Raw genomic sequence first — 26,159 nt, 5'->3', positions numbered from 1 at the left:
CTTTCTGTGAACCTTCTCTAGTTTGTCATTATCTTTCTTAAACGGTGCCCATGGAGAACACAACATTCCAAGCTAATTTACAATCCAGGGCTTCTTTAGACATCATTTTCTATTTCTGCAGCAGTAGGATTACAATTACATTTCACAGAGCTCAGTTTCCTGTTGTCCCTATTCCCTACTACCCACCCTCCAAGGCAGTCTGTTTGCTGTATTTCATGGACAGATGCATAATTTAGAGTGAGTGCTCCGTTTAGTTAAAGGAATGCTGTCCCTCATCACTCCATCATCTCCGATTAAGGTCACTCAGTCTAATGTACATTACATCTTATACAAATAATGCCTGTGCAGTGCTTCATGCTTCTCATGCCACTTTCTAGACAGTATCTTATTAAGCACTCAAACTGGATAAATATTTTTATGTAAAGAAGAAAATGAATCTGAAAATTAGTGATTTAAAGTGGAGGGAAAATTGGAAATCTGACCCTTGGAAAGTGCTGAATGAGAGCATCCAATAATCTGGTTTCAAACATGGCTTCTCCATTTACCTACCATTGCTAGGTTTTTAAGTATTTTGTTGTGTTGTTGTTGTTGTTTTTTTTTTTAAGATGAGTAAGAGAACAGAAGCAGCTACCTATTAATAAAGACTTAGTATGTACCAAGTCCTATAATAAGCTTTTAATATATAGTATGTCATATATGACACATAACAACCTTTAATGTGTATTATTTCCAATTTAAAGATGAGAGAATTAAAACAGAGGTTAAGTAACTTGCCCAATGTCACACAACCACTAGGTGGTTCTGGGATTTGAACCTAATTCTACCTGTCTTCAAAGTGCATTCGCTTTATAGTCTTATACCACAATCTCCCTCAGTGGACACAATCTATACTACATATGACTTACCAGTTGATTAAAAAAACCTCTCATAGTAATTACTTCTTGTAAGATGCTTCTCCAAATATGTAGGAGGTAGGGACATGGGTTGTCTCATCTGTGGGGCCACAGATGCTGTGAGAGCATGCACACAAGAGCAAAGAGTAGGCGGGGAGAGAAAGGTCACATACCTACCTCAGTGTCAGACACTGTATCTCAAACTGGGCTGAAATGTAGCCCTGCAGCTTCTATCACAAGCACACTTGGAATATAAACAAGATTTCAAGGTGACAGTCAGCCGACGAAAACAGTGTTTTCAGGTTTTTAAATACCACTTTAGATGTATTCACTTGTATATAAATCATGTGCTAATTTATTCATTAAAATAGCCTGTACTTGGCAACATTTTATTAACCTTAGTTTATGCTAATGAGATCAGTAATTGTATTTTGAAAAAAATGCATCCCTTTATAATTACTCCATAATTCTGACTTTCTTTCAAATGATCTAACCCTTTATCAACCTCAAGCCACATTCCATATCCAATGAAAATAAATTTGAATTACAATATTATAAGATATGACTTCAAGAAAGCCCAAATTCTGGAAAGACTATTTCCATATCTAGCCATACATCAGAATCTCCTGGGGACTTTCCTAGGCACACATGATTACTGCTTCCTCAGAGCCTCGGCAATCACTAGGGTTGGGACCTCCTAGGAATTGGGATATGCAGCAATTGGTCTACCAACTAGCACTGAGGGACCAATGACTAGAGCATTTCCACCCCACACAGGTCTATTTCAGCTCTCGGAAAACACAGGAAGCACAGATAGTGAGGGATGTCCCAAAAGCATAATAACCAATCACCTCAAAAGAACCAGTGAGTCCCAGAAAAAATTAATTGTAAGTCTCAAAACTAATTGCTGAGCTCTGGTTCTTTATTTTCAGGGCCCAGGTAGCCATTTTAATGTTCAGTTACTGTAAAGAAGCCTTAAAAATACACACACACAGTCATCATCATCAATATCATCATCATCATCATCAATAATATATGTCATTACTTTCAATAATACACACACACACAATGTTGCATAGGTTCTAGCTGACCCATGGAAATCAGGTGGAGATTATTAGGTGGAGTTTACCTGGTAGAGCCACATGATAAACAACTAAAATAAAAAGTTACTTTAGAAACCATTCTCAAAGTGTTAGAACAGGAGTGTCAAATGGCATTCTCATAGTTGATACCCGGGGCAGACATTGCTAATCAATCACAGCACATTTCCTTATTGCATCTAGAAATAGCCTGGAAGCCCTTTTCAACCAAGCACTCCAGGATGCCCTTGCCATCTTATCCACTAATACACATGGGGATCATATTTACCTTTCATTGGCTAAATAGTTAAATCAAAATCATCTTACGCCAGCCTGATCCATCATAGCCTATGTGCTCCACATAGTACAGACAGACACTTAAAGGTTCTCATGCAGACTACACCCTAGAGGCAGATCACCTGGTTCTTGCCAATTGACCTTTGTAATAGTTTCACATTTATATCTTTGAATGGAAGTAACTAGAAATCAGCTAACTGCTAAAATGCAACTAATACATGGTTAAACTTATATCATTCAAATCAACCTCGTTTTGGCTTATGATAATTCACAGTTTGACTTTGAACAAATGCTAGAGAGACAAGCTGAGTTCCAAGTATTTTAAAAATTAAATGTAGCATTTGATTAAATAATCATATATCAATCCGCTTAATTTCTATTGATTGTCCTATAGATTTTCTCCTATGGAGACTTTGGGTCAGGTCTGTATGCAAACATTTAGTGTCCCGGTAAATCACAGGCACAAATCCCGAGGACATTCAGTTTCTGCCCAGTTTGATTTGAAAAAGAAAATCATTATAAATTCATTTGTCTTCAGTTCCTGTAATGGCCGTTCTGGGTTACTTCACCTCTACTGCCACTTCCCAAGTCATATTAGGTGGAACCTCTTTTAAGACCATATCTATGTCAATACCTAGTTATTTAGATGGATTTCATTGCATAGACAGCCCCTGTGATCAAACAATAAGATCGGAGAGAGCAGACATACCTCATCATAGATGCTGTCATTCCTGTGAAAGTCTCCAGCCTTCCTGGGAAGAACGTGGATGTGAACGTGCTGAAATGTACAAGAAAGAAAAAAATAAAATGTGATTATCTCCCCATATATTTTTACACTTGACAGTGATGCTCTCATGAAACCCAATTACTCCACATTGGTTTCTGCTGGATTATTTTTCAGAGGAAGATGCCGTTCACCTTCAGTAACGATATCTTAAATCTGTGGAGAATAGAGGCACAAAGCGAGAGAACAAGTTGGTGGCACACATGAGAGTTTGAGTGAAATGCCATTGTTTTAGGGGCTCTGTGGAATTATTCATAGTTGTCAGTCTTGGTTGTATTTAGCCAGTGCTTTGAAATGACAGCACGTCTTAAAAGGTGACCACAGTGTCTCTGAAACTGACAAGAAATAAAAATTGGCTAACAGAGAACTGCATAAGAGCAAATGAATGAGAGTATGAAGGAGCATGGGCCAAATTACAGAATCGGAGTTTCAAATAATAATCATATAATAATAATATAAATAATTCTCATTTTTAAACTTTCAATTATTATGATAAGGAAGCTCTGTGCTTGGCATTTATCTCATTCAATGCTCTGAATAATCCCATGAGGCAAGTTCTACTACAATCTCCACTTTACTGAGGAGGAAGTCTCTGCTCAGAGAAGTGAAGGCACCACAGGAAGTGGTAGTCAGCACAGAAAGCCAGGTGGTCTGGTTCCTGCCCCCACCTTTTTTATTAGCACATATACTGATTCTGTGACGTTAATCTTTTAAACAGCCCATTTCTTTAGTCTATGAAACTACCCAAGTAATATACACAGCAATGCTATTATGCAGCGGTTGTGAATCAAGGCACACAGCATATCTAATTCAATATATTCTTCAAGGCTAAACTACCATTTGAAAGTTTTACTTTCCAAATAGCCTCTATTGTACCCCGGCTGAAGTTAAACTTTATTCCTGCCCTTGAGCTATGTTCCTCCGCTTATTACAAACTATGGGGAGGAATGTGAAAATGAAAAGTCTAAATGTAAAGAGGCAGACAAAGAATCAAACCTCATCCCTAATCACACCCACCCCTTTTTGATTACACGATCAGACTCGAAGCCTCCGAAGGGCCTCTGGAGAATGTGAGATTAAGTGTCCCTGTGGCTCAGCTGCACAAGGAGAAGCAAATGATACGCTATTAAAACGAAGGCACGGAACAAGGCGGTCCAAGGTGAACAAAGCAGAGAGGAGCTTCCCATCAGCCCTTGAGCACACAGTCCCCAAAGAGTGACATGTTTTTGCCAGAATATTCTTCAGTCAGTGATGAAGCCAGTCACAGATTCCTCAGCAACCGGGATGCGTGTATACTTAAGTCACAAAGACTATGTAAGCATGCGGGTGGGGGAGACAGGAAAAAAAAAAATGACAAACTACCTATGGAACCAAATTCTTAAGAGAAAGCAGCTCAGGATGGGCCCAAGGTGAAATTTATTGAAGTCCATGGGCGAGTTGACTTAAAAGCAACCCCAGAAAAATGGCACAGTACAAGGCAATAGCCGCCCTTAGAAAGAACTGTCACTCGATCCTTAATTCCAAACCTGCTGCTGTTTTTCCCTCCTTTCTTTCTTTTTTCTTCCCTTCTCCCTGAGTCTCATCTGTCCATCCTTCCCTGCTTTCTTCCTTCCATCCATTCATTTAGCTGTACTTTCTATTAATCAGGTACTCCAGACCAGGGTACTGCAGTCAAACTGCCTAATGCAAATCCTGGACGTACGACTTACTAGCTGTGTGGCCTTGCCTCATAAGGCCTGTATCTAAGTATTCCCATCTATAACATTTTTTATCTCACAAAGTTGTTAAGAGGATCAAATCTGCTAAGCATGTACTTATTAAGCTGCTTAGTACACAATCAGTACTCAACATATACCTACAGTAGTATTAGTCTTATATTTTACTTTTGTTATCATTTTTTCTAATTCGCCCACTAAGTAGAGATCATATTCAGGGATTGGTTCCCACACTAGCAGGAAGGATATTTAAGAAGCTCCCTGAATGGGGTACAGTTAAATTTTCTCTGTTGCTCCAGCTTATTTCTATTGCTTTGACTAGTGGGTCTCAAATTTGAACAGGCACCAGGGGCTTGGTGAAACACAGATCACTAGGCCCTCAAATTAGCATTTCTAACAAGTTCTGAAGTGATGCCAGTGTTGCTGCTCCAGGGCCATACTGAGAACCACCAGCTTAGACTATCCATCTGGTTTCCGAACCCTTCTCCTGCCAAATGTGCTAATGTGGGCACCAAGGTCACTAACGGTTTGGCTTTTCCCTATTGCATTATGGGAGACTTATTACTGAATGCTCCCCTGGCTTCTTGCACTCTGGCCACCTTCTGTACCTTGTCCTTAAGGGTATGCTTGTTGTTGCCTACTAACGACATAGAGCTGGCTATGAACTTACATTAGGAGAACCTCCCGGGACCAGGCCCAACCCATGCCTCCGTATCCTCACCTTGCTCTGCTGGTTTAGTGTTCAGGGCTACTTCTCTAGGCTCTGTTACAACCCAGTCCTAGAAATGCCACTCTTGATCATTGGTAACCCCTTGAAATTCACTGTGGTTCACTGTGACACTGATGACAGCAAATAGCTCACTGAATACGTGATTTCCCGCAGGGGATAGATCTCAACCTAGCCTGATATCTTGACATAAATTATTAAGTGACAGACTGATCACAAGATCCTGACAACCCATTTAACTTTTGAGAAAAATCATGATAAAGCCAGCTCAAAACCTCACTGTTGTGAAACAATACCATTGCCATAGTCTTCCGATGGAATGTCATCCTGATAAAAATGCTATGAACAGCACAGATGGAGATAATTTGACAAAACCTGTTCTTAGTTATTTTGTATTGAGCCTTGGTGATCACAGCTTACTTTTCTAAGTGCTAACGAAAATTCCAATTAATAAAGCACTACAAAATGTTGCTAGATTTTTTGCTAGAGTTTCAAGCAGTTTAGCTGCTCGAGTTGAAAGAGTTCAAAAAATACACATTACCTTCCATATCAAAAATGTTTTCATTGGATAAATTTCGAAATGCTCATTAGCATATTAAAGTATCTGAAAGGACCAGATGAAAGAGATTTGGTTAAGTTTGTTCAATTAGCAATCTAGAAACTTACTTATGGAGCCTCTAGTTCTTTATTCATATAAAATCCACTTATGTTTTTTCTAATACATACATTTATTTATAAAAAAAATATTTATTACCAGGTGCTATTCTAGGAACCAGAGATACAGTGATGAACAAGACAAAGTCCCTGCCCCTGTAGAGTTACAATCCAGTGGGCAATGCAGACAATAAGCAAGTAAATAAATAAATAATTATACAATTTAATTTTAGGTGGCGATAAGTGTCATGGAGAAAAATATCACGGGCAGAGCTAAAAATTCAGAATTGGAACAATTTACCATTTGTAATTTGAGAAGAAAGGCAATAGGATTCAGCCTAAGGACACAGAAGGTAGGAGGTTAAAAAAGAGAGGGTAAGTTCAAAGGCTAAGAAAGAATTTCAAGAAGGAGGGTATAAGCCACAGTGTCAACGCCATTGAAAGCTCGAGTTGGTTTCACTGAAATTTGGGGGTATAAAAACTTAACTGAAAAGGACATGAATATATGCTCAACATCGTTAATCATTAATAAAATGCAAATCAAAACCATACTGAGATAGCATTTCGCACTCACTGGATGGAAAACAAAACAAAAAAAAAACCACAAAACAATAACAGTGTTGGTGAGGAAATGGAGAATTAGAACACTCATACATTACTGGTGGAGATATAAAACGGTGCAGCTGCTTTGGAAAATGGTTTGGCAGTTCCTCCAAAAGTTAAACGTAATTCCACCCTAAGCATGTATCCAAGAGATATAAAATATATGTCCACACCAAAAATTGTACATGAATATGTATAGCAGTATTACTCATAGCAGCCAAAGGAAACAATCCAATTGTCCATCAAGAATGAACAGAAAAATAAAATGTTGCATGGCCAATGGAACACGATTTGGCCATAAAAAGGAACAAAGTACTGCTAACTAAAAGAATTATGCTATGTGAATTATACTAAGTGAGAAAAGCCAGACACAAAAGGCCAAATATCGTAAGATTCCATGTATTTGAAATGTCCAGAATAGGCAAGTTCATGGAGACAGGAAGGAAATTAACAGGAGTGACCTCTAATGGGCACAAGATTTCTTTGGGAGATGATGAATATATTCTAGAATCAAAGAGTTGTGATAATTATACAAGTTTGTGAATATACTAAAAAAACATGGAATTGTACATTTAAGAAGAGCAAATTTATGGTATGTGAATTATATATCAATAGAACTGTTAAAACAAACAAACAAACAAACGAATGAATTTAACTGAGAGTGGAAGATGAAGAAAGGGAGGTAAATTAGCTCAGACAACTTTGCAAAGAGTTTTGCAAAGAAATCATGGGGAGTAGCTCCAGATGAGGGAGAAAAGCACTTTGGGAAATGCTGGTTTAAGGTTCCTGAACATACTAGTTTCTAAAATTATCATCATTAGTAGTGGTAATTGTTGTTAACATTTATTGAAAGCTCACAACATGCTAATCCTTGGGCTGATTTAATTTACATCCTTATTTCAATTAATCTTTACCATACTCCTAAGAGGTAGTTAATAAATGCATCACCATTTCCAGGTGACAATACAGACCAAAGAGGTTAAGTAACTTGCCCAAATTCCCGCAGGGAGTGATCAAGAGCTGAAATCTAAACCCAAGTCTGTCATAGATACTGGGTGTCTGATCTTCACCACCAAATGACACCATCTCCCAAGAGGCCGCCTGCTTCTCCACCTTCTACACATAAAGACACCTCCTCTCTGTGGCCTCTTGATTCCTTTCCCAAGCTTCATGGTTTCTCAGTAATGTCTTTGGTCACATCTGCAAGTCCCTTCAGGATCATAGGATGGGGTTTGCCCTTGAATTCACTTAGAGCAAGCGTGTTATCACCTGAGTTCCATTTCCTAATTGAAAGCCACACCCAATATAGTGTCTAGATTAACAGAGTTATTCAATATCAAGTGTTTTTCCCCTTCATTTATTAATTTTATGAAATTTGCACCAAGTAGACAATCCACACTTTCTTGGCTCACTTGCTCGAGCAAAATTTCCACTTTAAAAGACCTTTCTATTAACTTTAGGTTTTTCTGCAAAGGTAGGATCTCTCTGAGCTTTAATCCCCTGACGACATTTTTGTAGGAACTACTTCTTTTGTGCTACCTGTGCTTCTCCTTCCATCCTTTTGAATATATCTACTTTACCCCCGTACTGACCTGAGAATGGTCAGTGTAGTCACACCTATGTCTTTGTCCTCATTAGAATATATTGCAATTCAATTGTAGGGAATAAAATCCTGGCAGGGGAAAGGGCAGGGAAAGCTAGAGAGCTACACTGCTCCATAACTAGTGTCCTGTAGCCTTCATCAGCTTACCCAAGATGAACCCCTCTCCCTCATATCTGCAAGCGAGCAACAGCAGAAGGCAAATCTGATTCTAAAAAATAACAAAAACGCTGCTGTGGTAAGCAGACAATGAGCCCCTCCAATATGTCCATATCCTAATCCTTGGACTCATGACTATGTTAGGTTCCATGGCAAAGAAGAATTAAGGTTGCAAATGGATTACGGTTGATAATCTGCCTTTAGAACTGAGAGAGTATGGGTGTTCTTGGACTATCCAGCCGGGCTCAGTGTAACCACAATGGGTCCTTAAAAGTGGAAGAGGGTGAATATCATCAAAATGTAAAACTTTGTGCTTCAAAGGATACCATTGAGAAAATGAAAAGGCAACCCACATGATGGGAGAAAAATTTTGCAAATCATACACATGATAAGGTACTTGTATCTAGGACACATAAGGAACTATTTCAACTCAATTGAAAAAAAAAAGGAAAATCTCAACAAAAAAAAACAGGCAAAGGAGGAACAAGAATTTGTCCAAAGAAGATGCGTAAATGGCCAAGAAGCAGATGATAGAGTTGGCAGGCCATTTTTCACAAGAACTTCACAATAACCTGCCTCCCTCCCTTCTTCTCCTCTCTGCCCCGCCCCCCGTCTACCCCCCTCCCCCGCCACACCCCGGAGGCAGATGAGAACACTTAGAATCAGCAGACATGAGATTTCACAGCATGAAACATACGATTAGTTAGAGGACAATATAATTTATTGTACAAAGTGGAACTTCTAGGAGTGAAAGGAGACACTGTTCACAAACTACAATGGCCCATTTGTAACTATAGGCCTAAATCTGGACTATTCCAAATAAACCAAGACATATGGTCACCTGAATTATTAGTTATTTAATTGGGAAATATGATAGCATAACAAAGATGGAATTTGACATCCTCTCAACCTGGCTTGGAATCTCAGCTCTGCCACTTTGACAAGTCTGATGACCTTGGGCAATGTATTCAATCTCATTAAGGCTGTTTCCTCATCCAGAAAATGGAGACAGTAACTGTTCTTATTCTTTATGTTTTGGTGAGGATATGATAGTACAGGTATAGTGCTATGCAGTTACTAGCATATAACATTCTTAAGAAAATGGTAGCTAATGTTTTTAATTGAGAAAAACTTAAAAATTGATACTATAAATGTGTAAGTAAAGCTTTCCACCCTATGAGAAAGAAATAATCAAATGATATACCAATGTTCTCTCAAGAAGTAGACTAAATTTGGGGCTATCTTCTAATAACCAATGAAATAGCACAGATCTCTCTAGATATCAGACCTGTCTCATTCATATAATTCAACTGATAGCCTTGAAGCATTTATTTCTATGTCTTCGTTACCCAGATTATGTAGTTAAGCTGATACTATAGGACTTCTTTTCTGAGATAGTAAATGGTTCTTTTTGGTGGAAACACGATGCTCTGCCCTTTGCAAGTCAGAGAGGAGTGGGAAGTGGACATCAAAATCTACAGTAGCTTGAGAGTTAGAGTCCACTGGAGGAAGCCAAAGAACTAAAAATCTGTAAGCAAGATAATGGGAGGGGAGACTATGTTGATTCCTGATACCCAGATGTTTCGCTCCACATGGCAGTAACTCCACCACCATTCTTCCCTTTAATTCACTTAGTTAAGGAAAATGGAAGAAGCTACTTGAAATGTAATTGTCTCTCACTGTTCCTGTTGGGGTCTATTACACAAACAGTAGGGAGATTTCTCATTTTGTTGTTTATTGCAGTAGAATTAAAAAATGGAGGAGGAAAAGTTCTCTCAGCACCTGCTTTCTTAATTGATAGTGATTTTTTGCCCCCAAAAGCGAGTGTTTTTTAAACAAAATGGGTACATTTTCATAAGCAACATTACCATCATATAAACACATCATTAAAACAGGAAAGGTGACAGAACTATGACAACAGCTCCCATTTCCTGCTCAGGGTGAGTATCCCATATGCCACCTACCTTTCATTTTTCTTATTTGCAATTATTGCTTCCTTTACAAAGACAAATGATAGAAAAGGCAAGTTTTCTTCCTATATGCTTGGCTTTGAATTTGTAAACAATGGGCAAAGAAGTTGATCTACTTTTTATCTGTTCTTTTGTTCTGAATTTCACTGGAAGAGCTCCTTAAAACAAAGAAAACAAAAATAGTGTCTCCCAGGTTTACCCAAAGCCTCTTACAGCATCTCAAGTGATCTACTGCTTTGGGACTAAGATGAGCTACCCTCATGCCTGCATGTGGAAGATGGGGAAAACTGATTGGCACAAGAGATGCATCAATACTTGTTCATGTTCGTTCAGTTCTCTAGGCTTCTGCTCTCATAGAGGAGCAACTATAGAAGAGCTTGCCAATTATTTCCACCTTGTGAGTTGAAAGCCAAAAGGGAAAGTCATGTACCCAGGTTCTCCAAGTTCAGTGACACTTTTCACAGCATCAGATTCCATCGTCTTGCTTTTATTTGACTTGAAAAGACCTTAATTTTTAGAAAATTTGAAATTTAAAGCTATCTAGTTGCTAAAATCTCCTTTAAACTCTCATTGTAGTTTGGAGCCATATATCATCAAACCTGTGATGCTTAGCTGATGTACTGTGCCCATATATCATAAGAGCAACATCCCTCTCATGATATATTATTATAACTCAGAACTGGAGCACCACTAGTGATATATGGATTAAAAACACAATTGTAAGCCACAAAACTCTACTGGGTCTCCACAAATTCTGGAAGGGTTTTGAGGGGGGGAATTGTTTTTTTGTTTGTTTCTTTGTTTTTTAAACTGGATTGGTTTTTTATCTTTTTTGATCCCCCTTAAAGTTCCTCAACTTGACTGGGAAATCTGGGCACATGGAAAGCACTGGGTTTCTTCTGTTTTGTGAAAGGCATACTAGCTGCTTCTGCAATGCCGATATCCTAAGGGACTCACTGACAAAAGGGCTAGAAATAGTTACTCTGTGCCTTTTGACGGACCACTAATTTTGTCCTGAGTTGTTTATGTCAAGGTGTCTTCAAGGTCCTGTTAGCAGGAGTACTTCCAGTGACACTTAGTTTGAAACTAAATAGCTGGCAGTGTTCTTGCACCAACCCTAACCTCGGTAGCAGAAGCTGAGGCCTTCCCAAAGAATCCAGTCATAAAGAAAACATAAGTTTTGGGGTTGGTAATGGTCCAGATCAGAATATGTTTAGCAAGGCTCACTGCAGAGCCAAGCCTTCCAGTTCAGAGAGGCAGGTTTTCAGAAATACATTTAGTCTTGTACCATAACAATTGCTAGAAATACTATTTAGAATACACTAGCATTGGTCTAAACACTTTACCTACATATTTCATATAATCTGCACAATAATCTTATGCATTAGGATATTGGTATTATCTCCACTTGAAAGATGAGGGAAGATGAGAGAAGTTACAGATGAAGAAATATAAGTATACAGGAGAAATTTAGGATTGCTCAATCTCAAAGCGTAAGTATGACACTAACAGCCTAGCAAGAGTTATAAGCCTACTGCCCCACATACGACTCACACTTAGGATATTAAGCACTTCTGCAAGACAGGCCCACTAGAGAACAGATGTTTTATAAATTTGAGAATCAATCTTGTACAAATATTCTATATTACTTTTTGGCTAAAGATTGACTTTCAGTGACATAACAGCTTCAAATTTTAAAACTGCTCAGCAAGAAAGTCGAATTTATAATAATTTCCCTTTAAAGAGTTGACAAACTCAAGCAAGATCTATAAAACCATGATAAACCTCATTTATAGTCATTTCTGCTGCGTTAGGTTATGCTCATGCAACAAAACAGGTGGAACCCCAGGTAGATCATTCCAGGATAAAGAAGCTTTCTATTTAGCCTCACAAACAGGTCACAGGTTCTTTGTGAAACTAGGTCTGTTTGCTTCTGTGCAGCACCTTAGAAAAACTTCCAGTAAAACAAAACAAAACAAAACAAAAACAGAAACAAAAAAAACCAAAAAACTTTCAAGAGATACAAAGAATATTTCAGAATTTGTCAACCCCATGTTTTATCAGATACTGTTACAGCTGCTGTGTTTACGGTATATATTCTTGGTAAGAAAAATTTAGAAAATGTTCTTCCCTTCTTGTGGAGTTCCTTTCCCTTTGCTTCTTACTTCCCCTCAGTTTTTCAGAGCCAGTTCAAATGCCACCTCCTCTGTGTAGTCTTCAAAATCTCCAGGGCTCCTCTGATTCTTTGCATGTATCTCAATGACTGCTTTTCTCCGTAAAGTATAATTGTAGAGTTTTCTCTTCCATTGGTCTGGAACTCTGGGATAGTCCTTACTGTATTTGTCTCCTAATTATTTCCTTCCCTCGCTTCAGTTTTCTAGCTTAGAGGACACATTGTGTAAATGATCAATGGATGATAGATGGATAGATAGATGGCTGGGTGGAGAGATGGACAACTCAAGTATTCTTAATTTGTTAGCTTGCTTTAAAAAAAGACAAAAAAAAAATGTGTTTGTACAGATTCCCTTGGCCACTCATGTCTTCTGCTTTTCCTTGAGAGTTCCTGCACAAACATGAATGTGGCCTATGCAGAGTCAAGATGATTGCTTTGCACATACCTTTCTTCCCCATTGAAAATTAGCTTTTTACCAAAATGTAAGTTTGAAGGTCTTATCTCTCCAGTTTCATCTAAGCCCTCTTTAAAAACTACTCAAATATGCTTGAGTGTCTGGAGCAAATAGCTCATCTTGAAAACAATCAGAATCGTGCAGATTGCTAAAGGGACTTATTCTTTGCTCAGCGTTAACTTTAATAAGAGTCACTGCAGTTCTCTCTCAGGAGAGAAGAAATCCACTCCCTTTTTGGACAGCTTCTGACCTTCGCAAATTAATTCCTGGATGCCCTCTTTGCTAAAAAGACTATCTAGAATATGTATTTTTTTCTTTATGCACCATATCGGAACATTAATCTGCAGAGGTATTCCCTCTAGGAGTCTTTCTGTTAGGTATACAATAAAGGATTTAGATACAAATGAAGCAATGATGGCATTTTTCCTTGTCTTACTCATTTTTGTGACAAATGCACATTACTGTTTGCCATACACATAATTACAGTTCTTTAATTTATGTTTCAATAAATATATAATAATAAACGTTTACTGCTCCATGAATAAACATTCAAATGAAGCCTCTAATGGAGGTTACATGTTTCGAAGCAGCTCTGTGGCTTTCTAGAAATCTCGCCCTCTACTTAATGAGCATCATTTCCATAATCTGTGCATTATTGCTCAAGCCTCCCTTTTAAGAACATTTTACAAAACAAAAAAATTGTGAAATATTATCAGTTCAAAGGGGAAAAAAAAAATGTTAAGGGGATCAGCAACTTGTCCTGTTAAAGAGATAAGACAAGCTTTCATGTCTCTCCGGAAACAGTGACATAGTAATTATGGAGATGGCACTTCCTAATTATCTCACCAGCTGAGTGCATCACTACTGTAGTTTTCTCCTTTAATATCTGACTTAAATAAAAGTGATGAGAAACTTAGAATGGTCAGCCATGAAGGGCAAGCTTATGCTAGTTCCCTTTCAAGTGCTAACACAGAGACCAGACAGAAGATCTATAAATTTGGGGGAGATGGGGCTACTATAAAATGGACATTTCTGAATGTGGAAACAGACACATGACTTGAGTACCAAACAGTCACTCTGAAGTAACCGAATCCAGTCAAGATCGTAAGCTGGGCTTCAAGTTGAAGGTTAGTTATTTTATGTCATTATCATTTCAAAAGGTTAATCTCTTTCAAATAAGCTTTGCAAACTGTCTTCCAAAAAGCAGGTGCTTATTGAAAAACAAAAACAAAAAAACAAACTGAAACATGATATTTCTTTCCTGTTTGTCCAATAGCTAAGATTGGGTTGTTCAACCAGAAAGGGGGGAAAAAAAAGATACCAAGAGAAATCAAAGAACAAAGATTCTTTGCAGTGTGATAAGGTACAGATTCTCAGCCTCTGCCGCGTGCTGATGAAATGTGTTAAAGTGACAGCTGTCACTTCGCGACATGTCAGTCTGCTTTATTGGCGGGTTGGAACAATTTATTTAAACTTTGTCAGGAGGGAGTCATTTTACATAGATGGAAGTTGTGTTTCTTTAGTATGAATAAATATCTCTGGGCCTGCACAGAACATTTAAAGAGTGTGCGGTTATTTACTGTAGGTACTGCAGCAGACAGCTAAGAGTGGAGCTCTCTCTCTCCCATCATTTTATGATGTGCTATGAGTAATTCACTCCTTGCTTTGACTGTTACTGCAAAATCTTTCAAATGAACATCATCTTTCCTTAACACGAGCTGAATGTAAGATTTTCACCATTTCAATATGGCTATTTTCACAAATGACTTCAACAAAATAAAATATTCAGCATAAATAGAATTTAGTGTGATCCAAATTTTATCATATTTCTCAGCTGGAATTTTTTTTTTTTGCATTCCAATTTCTTTTGGTACATATGCCTTTTTCTTTTCTAATGTTCCTGAATTAGAAAGAATTAGCAGAACCATGTTTTACAGGGTTACATTTTCCTTCTAACGCAAATAAGCAGGTATTTATTTTGGAGTCGAGCCTTTAGAAATGACACCCTTTTTTAGGATGGGCCAAATCTCAACCTGCAGAACTGCTAAGAACAACTGTTGCTTCTTGTGAGGGTTCTACTCAGATATGCTACAAAGAGCATTAATTTCATAAATGAGATTCTTTTCAAAGTAATCATTGTAAAATATGCCAGAACCAACGCCCCCACCCAACTCCCTGCAACCCACGAGCACTGATTTGATAGCTCAAGACAGGATAAATGGCTCTGATTAGGCCAATGATCCCAGTTTTATGGGAACCTTCTAAATCATATCTCAGTTTGGGTCTAGAATGATGATGCTGGGAGCATCCAGAGGACTACATATCATCTCAGCCTGGCTCCCACACAGGGAGCCAGGGAGATTTGTGGGACCCTGTCTGTGGCTTGGAAGCACAAACAATGAATACTGCAAAGGCAATAGAAATAAAAAAGAAAACAGGCAGTGGGGAAAGCCCTAGATCCATCCCTCATTTTTCTCATAATAGACTTTATTGTTCAATGAGACAGAGTGATTCCATAGGCAGTGCCCAGAAATGAGATAATATGAGAATTGATAATGTTTCTTCTTCTGGGTGACTTCAGTGACTGAGGCCCTGAGATTTAGGTTGACTAAATATTTTTAGTCCAGAATGGAACCCTTGCTGACATCATTCTCCATGGTTCACCATGAACCAGCCATCAACGGAGACAAACTGCATCATGTCATTTAGTCGAAACCCTTCTTTACAGAGGGAACTACAGTAGAGTCTTAACAATTCCAATCTGACGAAGACCTGAGATTTACCATGGCAGAGACCTTTTAGAAAAGTTTAGCACAAATGCTCCCTCATGGAGTGAGTCAGGGTTGGCTTTATAGGGGGTGAGGTTAAGTGAACAGTTTATGATAACTTTCCTATGCCTTTTAACCTTTAGAATTGAATTTTGGTCAAGGGACCATCCAATGGATGGCTGTGTATTGTTGCATGTAAAGAAACACATGTCTTGTTGGTACTGGCTTAGGATACAGCTGGGCCCTGGCTACTGCAAGTGTTGGCTTAACTCATTAATGTGATTAATCAATAATCCATCTTTTGAAATTAGTTACACATCAAGCCATGCAGGTCTGTGAATATAAAAGTTGAAAAATTCTGTTCCTGAGAAATGTCACATGTAGACCAGCAAAAGTCTGGACAGTCTTTTGTGTCACAAGTAACACTGAATAAATTAGAAGTCCTATAACCAGTCCTATAACCTGTATACATTGTACATGGACATGCAGCCTCCAAGTCTAGATTTCAGAGCAAGCATAGCTTTCACTTTAAGCCCAGTGACACAGAAGGTTCAAGTCCTTAACCCTATGTTATAGGGTAAACAGATTCTGTAGCTAGACCACCTGGGCTCAATTCCTGGTCCTGCTACTTACTAGCTGTGAAGTCTAGGATAGTCACTCATCTCTGAGCTTCAGACTCATTTGTAAAATAACCCAAAATCATGGGGTTGCTGTGAGAATTAAATAGTCTAAGCAAAGTGCTTAGACTAGTACTTGGAACTTAGCATTGGAAGAAGTGGCTGCATCTATCATTGCTGTTGCTACTGCCCCTACCACTACTTCTACTTGTCCACAAAAACAACAACAACAACAAACTTTAAATTACATTTTAAAATAGTCATTAAATGAGTCATCTTCTGACTCTTTTTTAAGGAGTTCAACCTATTATTTAAAAAAATTATTCTGTTGAAGCCTAATCTATAAATCATACAGAGGTAGAGCCATTCTCCTGGAAACCATTCTGAGACCCCACGCACATATCCTGGGCTCAAAGAAGGCCTGGGGCTTCTGTCGAACATAGTGTGAAAACCTTTGGTTTCAATTGCCTGAGAAGGGAGACTGACCTGGGGGCTTCTCCCCTAGAAATATAAAACCTTAAGCAGTAGAACTAGGTGGTTAAAAATGCCAAGTTCTACAGTCATATGATGAAAATCACATTCCAACTCTCATTTTCTTAGTGACGCTGGGAAAGCAGTTTTACTTCCGAAGGCCTTGGGTTCTACATTTATAAAATGCAGATAATGAAGTACCTTCTTCAAAGGGCTGCTGAGAGAGTTAAATGAGATACTGCATAACACAGCTCCTGTCAGAATAAGAAAATGCACAATAATTGTGAGCAGCTCTTCTAGTTATTACTTAGGTCTCTGCTCAAGTGTTACCTCATGCTATAGGCTGAATGTTTGTGTGACCCTAAAAATCATATGCTCAAATCCTAACTCCTAATGTGACGGTATTAGGAGGTAGGGCCTTTGGGAGGTAATGAGGTCCTGAGGCTGGATTTGTGCCTTTATAAAAAGACAGGGGCCTCTGCTTCCTTTCTCTGCTCTCTCCATGTGAGGATACAAGAAGACAGCCATCTGCAAACCAGGAAGCTGCCCCCGCCAAACATCAGCTGTGAGTGACTTTATCTTGGACCACCCAGCCTCCAGAATTGTGAGAAATAAATTCTGTTTAAGCCACCCAGTCTATGGTGTCCTGTGATAGCAGCCCTCACTGACCTTCCTAGAGAGACCTTCCCCAACTCCTTTATATAAGAGGCCCCACCACAACACAGTTCCCTAACTCAATTCCCTCTTCTGCCTGAAATTACAATCTGTATTTGTTTACTTTTTTCATTTTTTGACATATTCATAGCTATGATTCTCGCACTTGGAATTATGCCTAGCATATAGTAGACACTCAATAGCTATGGTTACAATAGATCAATTGAGAGAAATGGGGGGAGGAAGAGAGAGGAAGCATTTGTACTCATCGTTTAAGAGATCACAGGAACTCTTACTAGACTTAAAACTAGAAGGTGTAATTCTTTAAAGGAATAGCAGAAATACATTCGATGGCTTGTACTTTTGTGTGCATAGTAATGTAGAATTATTGTGCTCAAAATGTCAACTGCTCTTAACAGTACTCTCTGAAGTGAAGGCACAAAAAAAGAGGTGGGTAAACCGAACCAACTTGAGGTTAACCACAATGCAAGCCCAGCCAAAGTAGCAAAGATGCAGCTGAGACATGCATGTCCTCATCAGCCTCTCACCCTTTTCTTCTCCTAAAAATTGCTGCACATTATGAAATATCTCTCTCTCTCCCTTTATCCCTTCCTCCCTCCCTCTCCCCATCTCTTCCCTCTGTCTCTCTCATATTTGGCTTTATTTTGTCCGTGCAAAAGGCCTCCTATGATGCCATAATTCTCTTTTATCCTAAGACGTTCTGTAGCCTCCTGCTATGGGGACTGTGTGGTTACACAATCAGACTCGTGATTCTTCACAGGCTTTATGTTTACTTTGAGGACCTGTGTAATAATTAGCATTTAAAATGCGACATTAGACACTGGAGAAAGCAAAGCACATGAATCTCAGAGCTGCACTCCGGGAACCATGATATCATGAGGGCCTTGAGAAAGATGGAGACTTTTGCAACGGCTGTGATACCCAGGAGAGGAAGCCACAAACAACTATAGGATACCGTGAGGCCAAATGCTTTCCTGGTAACAATCCCAAACGCGTGGGCGTGACGTGGTTTGTTGAGGTGAGAAGTTCTATGGGATGCTATGAGATGCAATGGGGTGGCTCAGTTGGAAAGGGTTGAGCACTGGAAGTATGTTACTGTGAGGAGAGGCCAAAGGTATTCTAAAAATACTTTTTGCGATGATTATAGAATCGAAGTTTCCAAAAATAGTACAGAGAGATCCTACGTACCATACTATTCACCTACTTTCTCCAACCACTATACAAGGAAGTATGTATGGTATCACATAACTATAGCACAATATCAAACCCAGGAAACTGACATTGGTACAATGTGTGTATAGTTCGAAGTCATTTTATCATATGTTGAAATGTGTAACCGTGACCAAAATTAAGATACAGGACAAATCCATTACTACAAAGGCCTCCTTTGTGTTCCTTTATGGTCTTACTCACAACCTTCCTCCTACTGTCTCTAAGCCCTGGCAACCACCATTCTGTCCTCTAGTTCTAGTATTTTGTCATCTGAGAACACTGTATACATGAAATCATGTTATTTGACCTTTTGAAATTGACTGTTTTAATTTGGCTTAATGCCCTTGAGATCCATCCATGCTGTTGTGTGTTCATGCTTTTCTGTTGCTGAGTAGTATTCCGTGGTAGAGATGTACCGCAAATTGTTTCACCATTTACCTAGTGAAGTTTCTTCTGGTTATGTCTAGTTTTGAGCTACTACAAATGAAACTACTGTGAACATTCATGTACAAGTTTTCGTGTGCACACCACTTTTTGCTCTGCAGGATAAAGCAGGAATGTAACTGCTTGGTTCTATGGTTAGTCTACTCTAGTTTTTAAGAAACTGCAAGCTATTTTCCAGAATGGTTGCTGCATTTTATATGCCCAACAGAGAGATTCAGTTTCTATAAAACCTTGCCAGCATTTAGTGTTGTGACTTTATTTTATCTGTTCCGTGTGTAGTGATATCTCATTATGACCTTCATTTGCATTTCCCTAAGGACTAGCGATTTTCTTGTTGTTGTTGTTAAGGGCTAGTGATGTTGAATATTTTTTCATGTGCTCATTTGTCATCATATGTACTCTTCAGTTAAATGTCTCTTTATGTCTTTTGTCCATTTTATAATTTGATTGTTCACGTTTTTCTACTATTGAGTTTTGAGATTTCTTTCAATATTCTAGGTACATGCCCTTTAGTCACATCTTTTTAATTTTCGAAATCCCTTCTCGGTCCCTTCAGCTAGAACTAATCTCTTCTTTCCCTAACTTCTTTACAGAAAGTTTACTTAGGACCTTTGCTCCTCTCTACCTTGACCCATCTATAGACAGCACTCCTAATCCCCTTTCTAATCTACAAGCAGAATCCATGTCTGCCTTCCCTGGTGCCTCGCCAAGAATTGGACACCTATCTGGCATTCCATTAATATCTACCGAATAACTGAATCAATAATACTTGGATTTTCATTCAGTTACTATGAGCCTTTGGCCCAAAGCAAAAACCATGGTTACCATGGATACACAGGCTTGGGATAGATGTACATCATTTAATACCTCAGAAAAGATAATTCATTACAAGAAGAAATACACACTCTCAGATGTGTTAGTGATTAATTTCTTCTTGACTACCACACTTCTAGTTAACACTGTGACACACTGCCGTTTACTGAGGAGTATCTATTTATGTCAACCTGTGGCTCACATTTGGCTAATTAAGCACTCATGCATTTCAGAACTTGTGATCTGTGGGCTGTGTTTACATATGAACATCATATTCAATATACAGGCAGTTGTTTAGCACCTCTAACCTATTTCAAGCCTTATATTTAATTAATGAGAGTTGCTGAGGGGAATGCAGGGTATGCCTTTGAATTAAACAGCTACCCTCCTTTCAAATCACAACAACGCATAATTAAATAATGAGATACCTGTGCTTTCATAGAGTCTTTCTTACAAAGGAATTAAAGCTCCAAGGAAGACCAGGTCGTAGGGGGAGCTGCGGAAGGAGTGTAGGTAAGAAGACATGGGGGCAGATTGTAGTGACTCGGTATCATCACTGGCTATATAATGAAGGCTGGAATAGGACGCTTCCTCCCCCTTTTCTCCCCCTGCCCCTGCTACAGAGGTTCTAAGGATCACACACAGTAGTAGAGACACATTTCTTCATTAAAGGAAAGGCTCAGTATAAAATACAAGAATTATCACAGCAATTAATTAAGTGGATTTTATTATTTGGGTTTTATGCGGCAGAAGAAAAGCAGATGAATTCAAGGAAGCTATTCATGATCCAACTTTCATCTCCCCCCGCCGACACCATCTCCTGTTCTTCCTCTCCCTGTTCATACATGCCAGCCACCTTGACCTTTGCCTCATCTCCATAAAATCAGACACATTCTGGCCTTGGGAATTCCGCTCTTGCAAAGGCCTCCTCCACAGCAAAGTCTTCCCCTGATCTGCCCTCCAATAAAACTTTTCATCCACCTTCCTTTTATACCATCCCTTTCAGTTTCTTCCCAGTACTTACCATTGTTTAGAAGTACTATTTATTTGTTTACTTGCATTTTTTCCACTCCCCCCACTAAACTCCACCAGAATGAGAAACAGCACACTCAATAGCTCTGTCTTATTTCTAACGTCATGACCGCAGATGAGTTCACTGTAGTCCCCAGGAGGGGACCACACATTATTTTCTCCTGGACAGACCTCTCAGGTACTGTGCACACATCTTCCTTTTTATTTTACATAACTTTGGAAAACACCTTTGGTTCTAACATTGATAGCCACTGTACTCATGCTGAGTTCTCAAGAGTTCCCAGGATTCTGCAGCTCATAAGTGAGATAACATCATACGAATATATAATAGTAGTAGTATTAGTAATAGGTTGAACCATATGAAATGGCCACGATTTGCTGCTTTGATGCAACCACTTTCATATGGCTCAACACAGTAACGAAAACAGCAGTGGGGGAGCCCTTGATATGCATCGGGCTTTGTATTAAGAGTTTGATACCATGTTAGCTTGTTCATATCTCGCTGTAATCTTCTAACCTCAGTATTCTAATTCTCCATATGTTACAAATGAGCACACCAAGGTTTAGGGAGGGTAAATGATCTATCTGACCATGGAAGAAGTGGTAGGATTAAGATACGTGTTCCTTTCCCAGGGACTCAGTTGTGTGCACTCAGTTGGATTCACAGCACAGAAAGACAACTGAGTGACTTGAAGTTGCTGTTCTGTTCTCTGTTGCCTCCAGGACACCATAGTTACTGCTGCTGAGTGGGAACCCCAAAACCTCGCTGACCCTCAGAGTCATCGAGTTGACAACCTTCGCAGCTATAGCAACTGCTTACAAAAAAAAAGTTGATAAAATGGGGTATAAAAATATATAGGTTAGCACTTCCTCCTGATTGTCTTTTTACCCAGATGAGAAACTCTGAGGACAACGCTGATATAGGCTGCAGTGCCTCACAATCTCTGGTCTGCTGAACCCCTTTGGCATCCTCTAGACTTCTGTAGAGAGACCATCAGACCTTATGGCCTCTCATCTTGGGGAGATGACTCTTCCTATCCCATATCACATCTAAGTTCCCACTAGAAATTTAGGGTTTTTGAGCCCCGGACAGGCCTCCCCATATCACCAGGCCCACCCATCAGCCTCCTATCTCCCTGCCTCCCCAACACCTGAGATCAACAACCACTATCCCTGGGAAGAGACACTTCATCTGGCTACCCCGTTATATCACAGCCTGGTTCTTCTGGATTACTTTCCCTGAACCACAATCTTTGTACCTCAAAGCTAAGAATTGGGACTGATCTTCTGCCCCCAATATGCCTGAGAACATTAATCTAAAACCTTCACTCAACGATCTCCTCTTTTAAACTCATGCCATTGTCAACCCCTTTCCAGGCTTGCTGACATCATCTGAGGTCTCCAGTTGCCTCCCCCAAATTCCTCTTATGGGACCAGTTTTACAGTTTTCATCTCTGCCTGGACTAGGACCTCATCCTGGGCACCCACAGTGTCACTGAAAATGACTGAACCCATCGCCTTGCCTAGAAGTTCCTAGGTTCCTTAAACATGCAGTGAATTTCACTTGCCCTTCACTTTAGCTACTACTCTTATAAAGTGTTTAAATACAGGTTTTATTATTATTTAAGTATAGTGAGGCCAACAGATCAGGAAATGACTGCTATTGCAAAGGCAGTTTGTTATACTCACAGACCTTAAGGATGGGGGGCAGGTTTATACCACATCATGGGGGCCACATAAGGGAAGAACTGAGGTTTGTTATGAGGAGGAAATGGGTTGGGGAGCCATGGGCAAGTGCCCTTATGTGGTTTCTGTGGGAAGAAATGGGCAAGGCAGGGTAATCAGGTATAGGTTTGGCTAATTAGAATAACTCAGCATGCTCTAGGACACAGGGGCTTCTCCTAGCTGTCTGGTACCTGGCCCTGGGTGATTATGGAAGGTGGATAGTAGCCTGGAGTATAAGTTCGCCATGAGAATCCGATAGAGAAGGCACTTAGAGAAGCCACATACCATTGCAATGTGAATTTACAGGATTGAAACAAAATCAGCATTGCCATTTGCTACTTCTCTGCATCAGTACCATTAGGAGAGCAAAATGGTGAAGAATTCAGACCCTGAGTCATCTGCTTCAGTTCTGAAATCTGAGCTGGGCCATTTACAACCTGTGTAACCATGGGCTCTGGACTGGTTGGTGTACATCTGAAAGGCTCACTCACAGGCAAGTCTTTTGCTATCTCTAGGAATTGGCTAGCCCTGGATGGGCTTTCAGAACTCAACAAAGCTTTCCTCATTTGATACAAAAATCATTTGAGAAAAGCATTGTGCTGGGCTTCTAATAGAGGTAAAATGAAGGGGAAAATCATGGTCCCTTCACTTTGGCCTTGGGACGATTTCGAGGACAACACATACTCACACACACAAGCACACACACCCATCTACCTCTCATCTATAGAAGACGGTGAAAATGCCTAAGGGGAAGAGGGTAAGTCCATTACCCTGAGATGATCTGGGATCTGAGACTCTAGAGGACCTAGAACTAGAGGGCATACCAGGCTGAGGAACAACCTGAGCAAATACCCTAGATGGGAGAGTTTATGGTTGATAATAAACACATCCAGTAAAAGTTTTATAAAATGAATGTATGTTTAACATGTTCAAGTTGGACATGAACTCAGGGCCAGAGTGGCATTGAGAGGAGGGGGTGTTTCAGGGCTCACTTTTGGAAGTTTCTTATACTAGAAGTTTTAGAATTCTAGGAGAGATTTTGAAGATTGTTTATTGCAATCCCTTTCTTTTAAAAATGAGGAAACCAGGGCTCCAAGGTTACATGCTAAGTCCAGAAGTGAAATAAATGAGAATTCAGGACTGTTCTCAAAGGCAATGACTGAATTTAAATGTATACTATTGCAATGTGAATTTACAGGATTCAAACAGAATCAGCATTGCCATTTGCTACTTCTCTGCAACAGTACCACTAGGAGAGCAAAATGGTGAAGAATTCAGACCTTGAGTCATCTGCTTCAGTTCTGAAATCTGAGCTGGGCCATTTACAACCTGTGTGACCATGGCTAAGTTTCTACCACTCTGAGTCTTGATCATGTCTGTGCTATAGAATTAATAATAGTAGCTTTATTACAGAGTGGTTGTAAAGATGTGGTGAGATCATGTACCAAAACAATTCTTACTAAGGTCATCAGCAATCTCCAGGTTGCCAAATTCAGGGGACACTTTTTGGTGCCTATCTCAGTATACCTCTGGACAGTGATGTCTGACATGGCTGACAACTTCCTGTAAATACCCCTTCCGCCCTCACCCCCCCAACACACACACACCTCCTAGGATGACCTTCTAGCATTATTTTCCCATCTCTGGATATTCTTCAGTCTCCTTTGCTGACTCCTTTTCTATGTGAATTCTAAATGCTGGACAACTGCAGAGTTTGGTCCTATATCCTCTTCCCTTCTCAAACAACACACTTTTCATAGTTGATTCTGTTCAATCCCATAGGTTTAAATGTCATCTAAATACTGATGAAATACACATTTATCACCTCAGCCTCTACTTCTTTCCTAATCTTTAGACTCAAATGTCAAACTATCTACTTGAGTTCTCTATGTAGATTTCAAAGAATCTCAAACCAACATGTTGAAAATGGATTTCTCCATTACCTCATCACCAAACTTGGTTCTTCCCCATCTACTCATCCATTCATTGCTCAGGCCAGAATCTAAGAGGCATCCATGACCCTTCTGTTTCCCCACTCCCATCATCTGTCACTAAGTCCTAAGAATTTAAAATCCAGAGTACTTGTTAACCCTGTATGCTTTCCTTCATGTCTACCATCACCATTGTCTCTCATTTTGATGATTGCAATCACCTCCTAAGTGGCCTCCTCACTCCATCTTATACCTCCACAGTCAGTTCTTCACGCAGAAGCTAGAATGACTCTTAACAATGGAATGCAGACCTCAATGTTCTCTTGTGTTACATTCTTCACTGGTCTCTTGTTGCTCTTAGAATAAAGGACAAAACCTAAACTACGTCTTTAAAGTTCTCTAGGATCTACTCACAAAACTCCAGCACCATTCTCCTCTTTGGTCATTGTGCTGAATTCCTACTTGCCTATTTTCCATTCCTGGAGTAAACCATGCTCTTTCTTAAGGGCCTTCACGTGGATTGTTCATTTCTTAACTCTTCTTCCTTAATCTCATGGTTAAGAAATCCATCTCTGAAGTCAAAGTGTCTTATTGGTTGTGTCACTAAGGACAGGCTTCTTAGTACCTCTATGCCTTAGTTTCGTCATCTGTAAAATGGGGACAATAACTATCTACCTCATATGTTATAAAAATTAAATGAAATAAAATATGTAAAGCACTGAGAATAATACCTGGCATATTTAAGCATATATGAAACACATAATAAATGCCAGCTGTTATCTTAAAATATCATTATTATTCTTCAGCTTTTGGCTTAAATGCTACTTCTTAAAGAGTCTTTACTCTAACTCTGTTTTAAATCCATTCTGTTTTCACAGAGCTAATTTTAATTAGTCATTTAAAAATTTATTTTGCGGCTCACTGTCCACTTCTGTCTCACACTATACTCCAAGCCTTACAGAACAGAAAACTTCTCTGTGTTTCCTTCAGCCCCCAGAGTCTGGCACAGGAGTTGAGATACATGGCAGGCACTTGGTGTGGCTGAACTGTGTCCCTCCTGAGTTCATATGTTTAAGCTGTAACCCCTAGGACCTCTGAATGTGACTGTATTTTGAGATAGAGCCTTTAAAGAGGCAATTAGGTTAAAATGAAGCAGTTAGGTGGGCCATAATTCAATATGACTGCTGCTCTCATAAGAAATTTGTAGCCTTTGAGCCACGCTTCTCTTGCTCAGCCCCGCTTCCACGTCTGGAAGTATACTATCCCTTCTAATAACGCTTTTCTTTTCTGCTGTAAAAAAAAAAAAAATTGTATGCACAAAGAGACACCAGGGATGCATGTGCACAGAGAAAAGAACACGTGA

At 39.4% G+C, this 26,159-nt stretch overlaps 1 protein-coding gene across 4 annotated transcripts in view; it reads right to left on the bottom strand.

The window, feature by feature from the left end:
* The window catches only part of FHIT (fragile histidine triad diadenosine triphosphatase), a 1,065,768-nt gene that overhangs the window by 164,729 nt on the left and 874,880 nt on the right, over nucleotides 1–26,159 (bottom strand). For all 4 annotated transcript variants that reach the window (XM_039858526.1, XM_039858528.1, XM_039858527.1 and 1 more), the window contains one exon: nucleotides 2,979–3,047. In XM_039858526.1, the coding sequence (XP_039714460.1) occupies nucleotides 2,979–3,047 (69 nt within the window). The remainder of the gene's footprint in view (nucleotides 1–2,978; nucleotides 3,048–26,159) is intronic.

Source organism: Pteropus medius, unplaced genomic scaffold, assembly GCF_902729225.1.
Source record: "Pteropus medius unplaced genomic scaffold, Ma_sr-lr_union100, whole genome shotgun sequence".
Lineage (NCBI taxonomy): Eukaryota > Metazoa > Chordata > Mammalia > Chiroptera > Pteropodidae > Pteropus > Pteropus medius.
The sequence above is the reverse complement of the archived record's forward strand: the minus strand, read 5'-3'. Positions and strand labels throughout refer to the sequence as shown.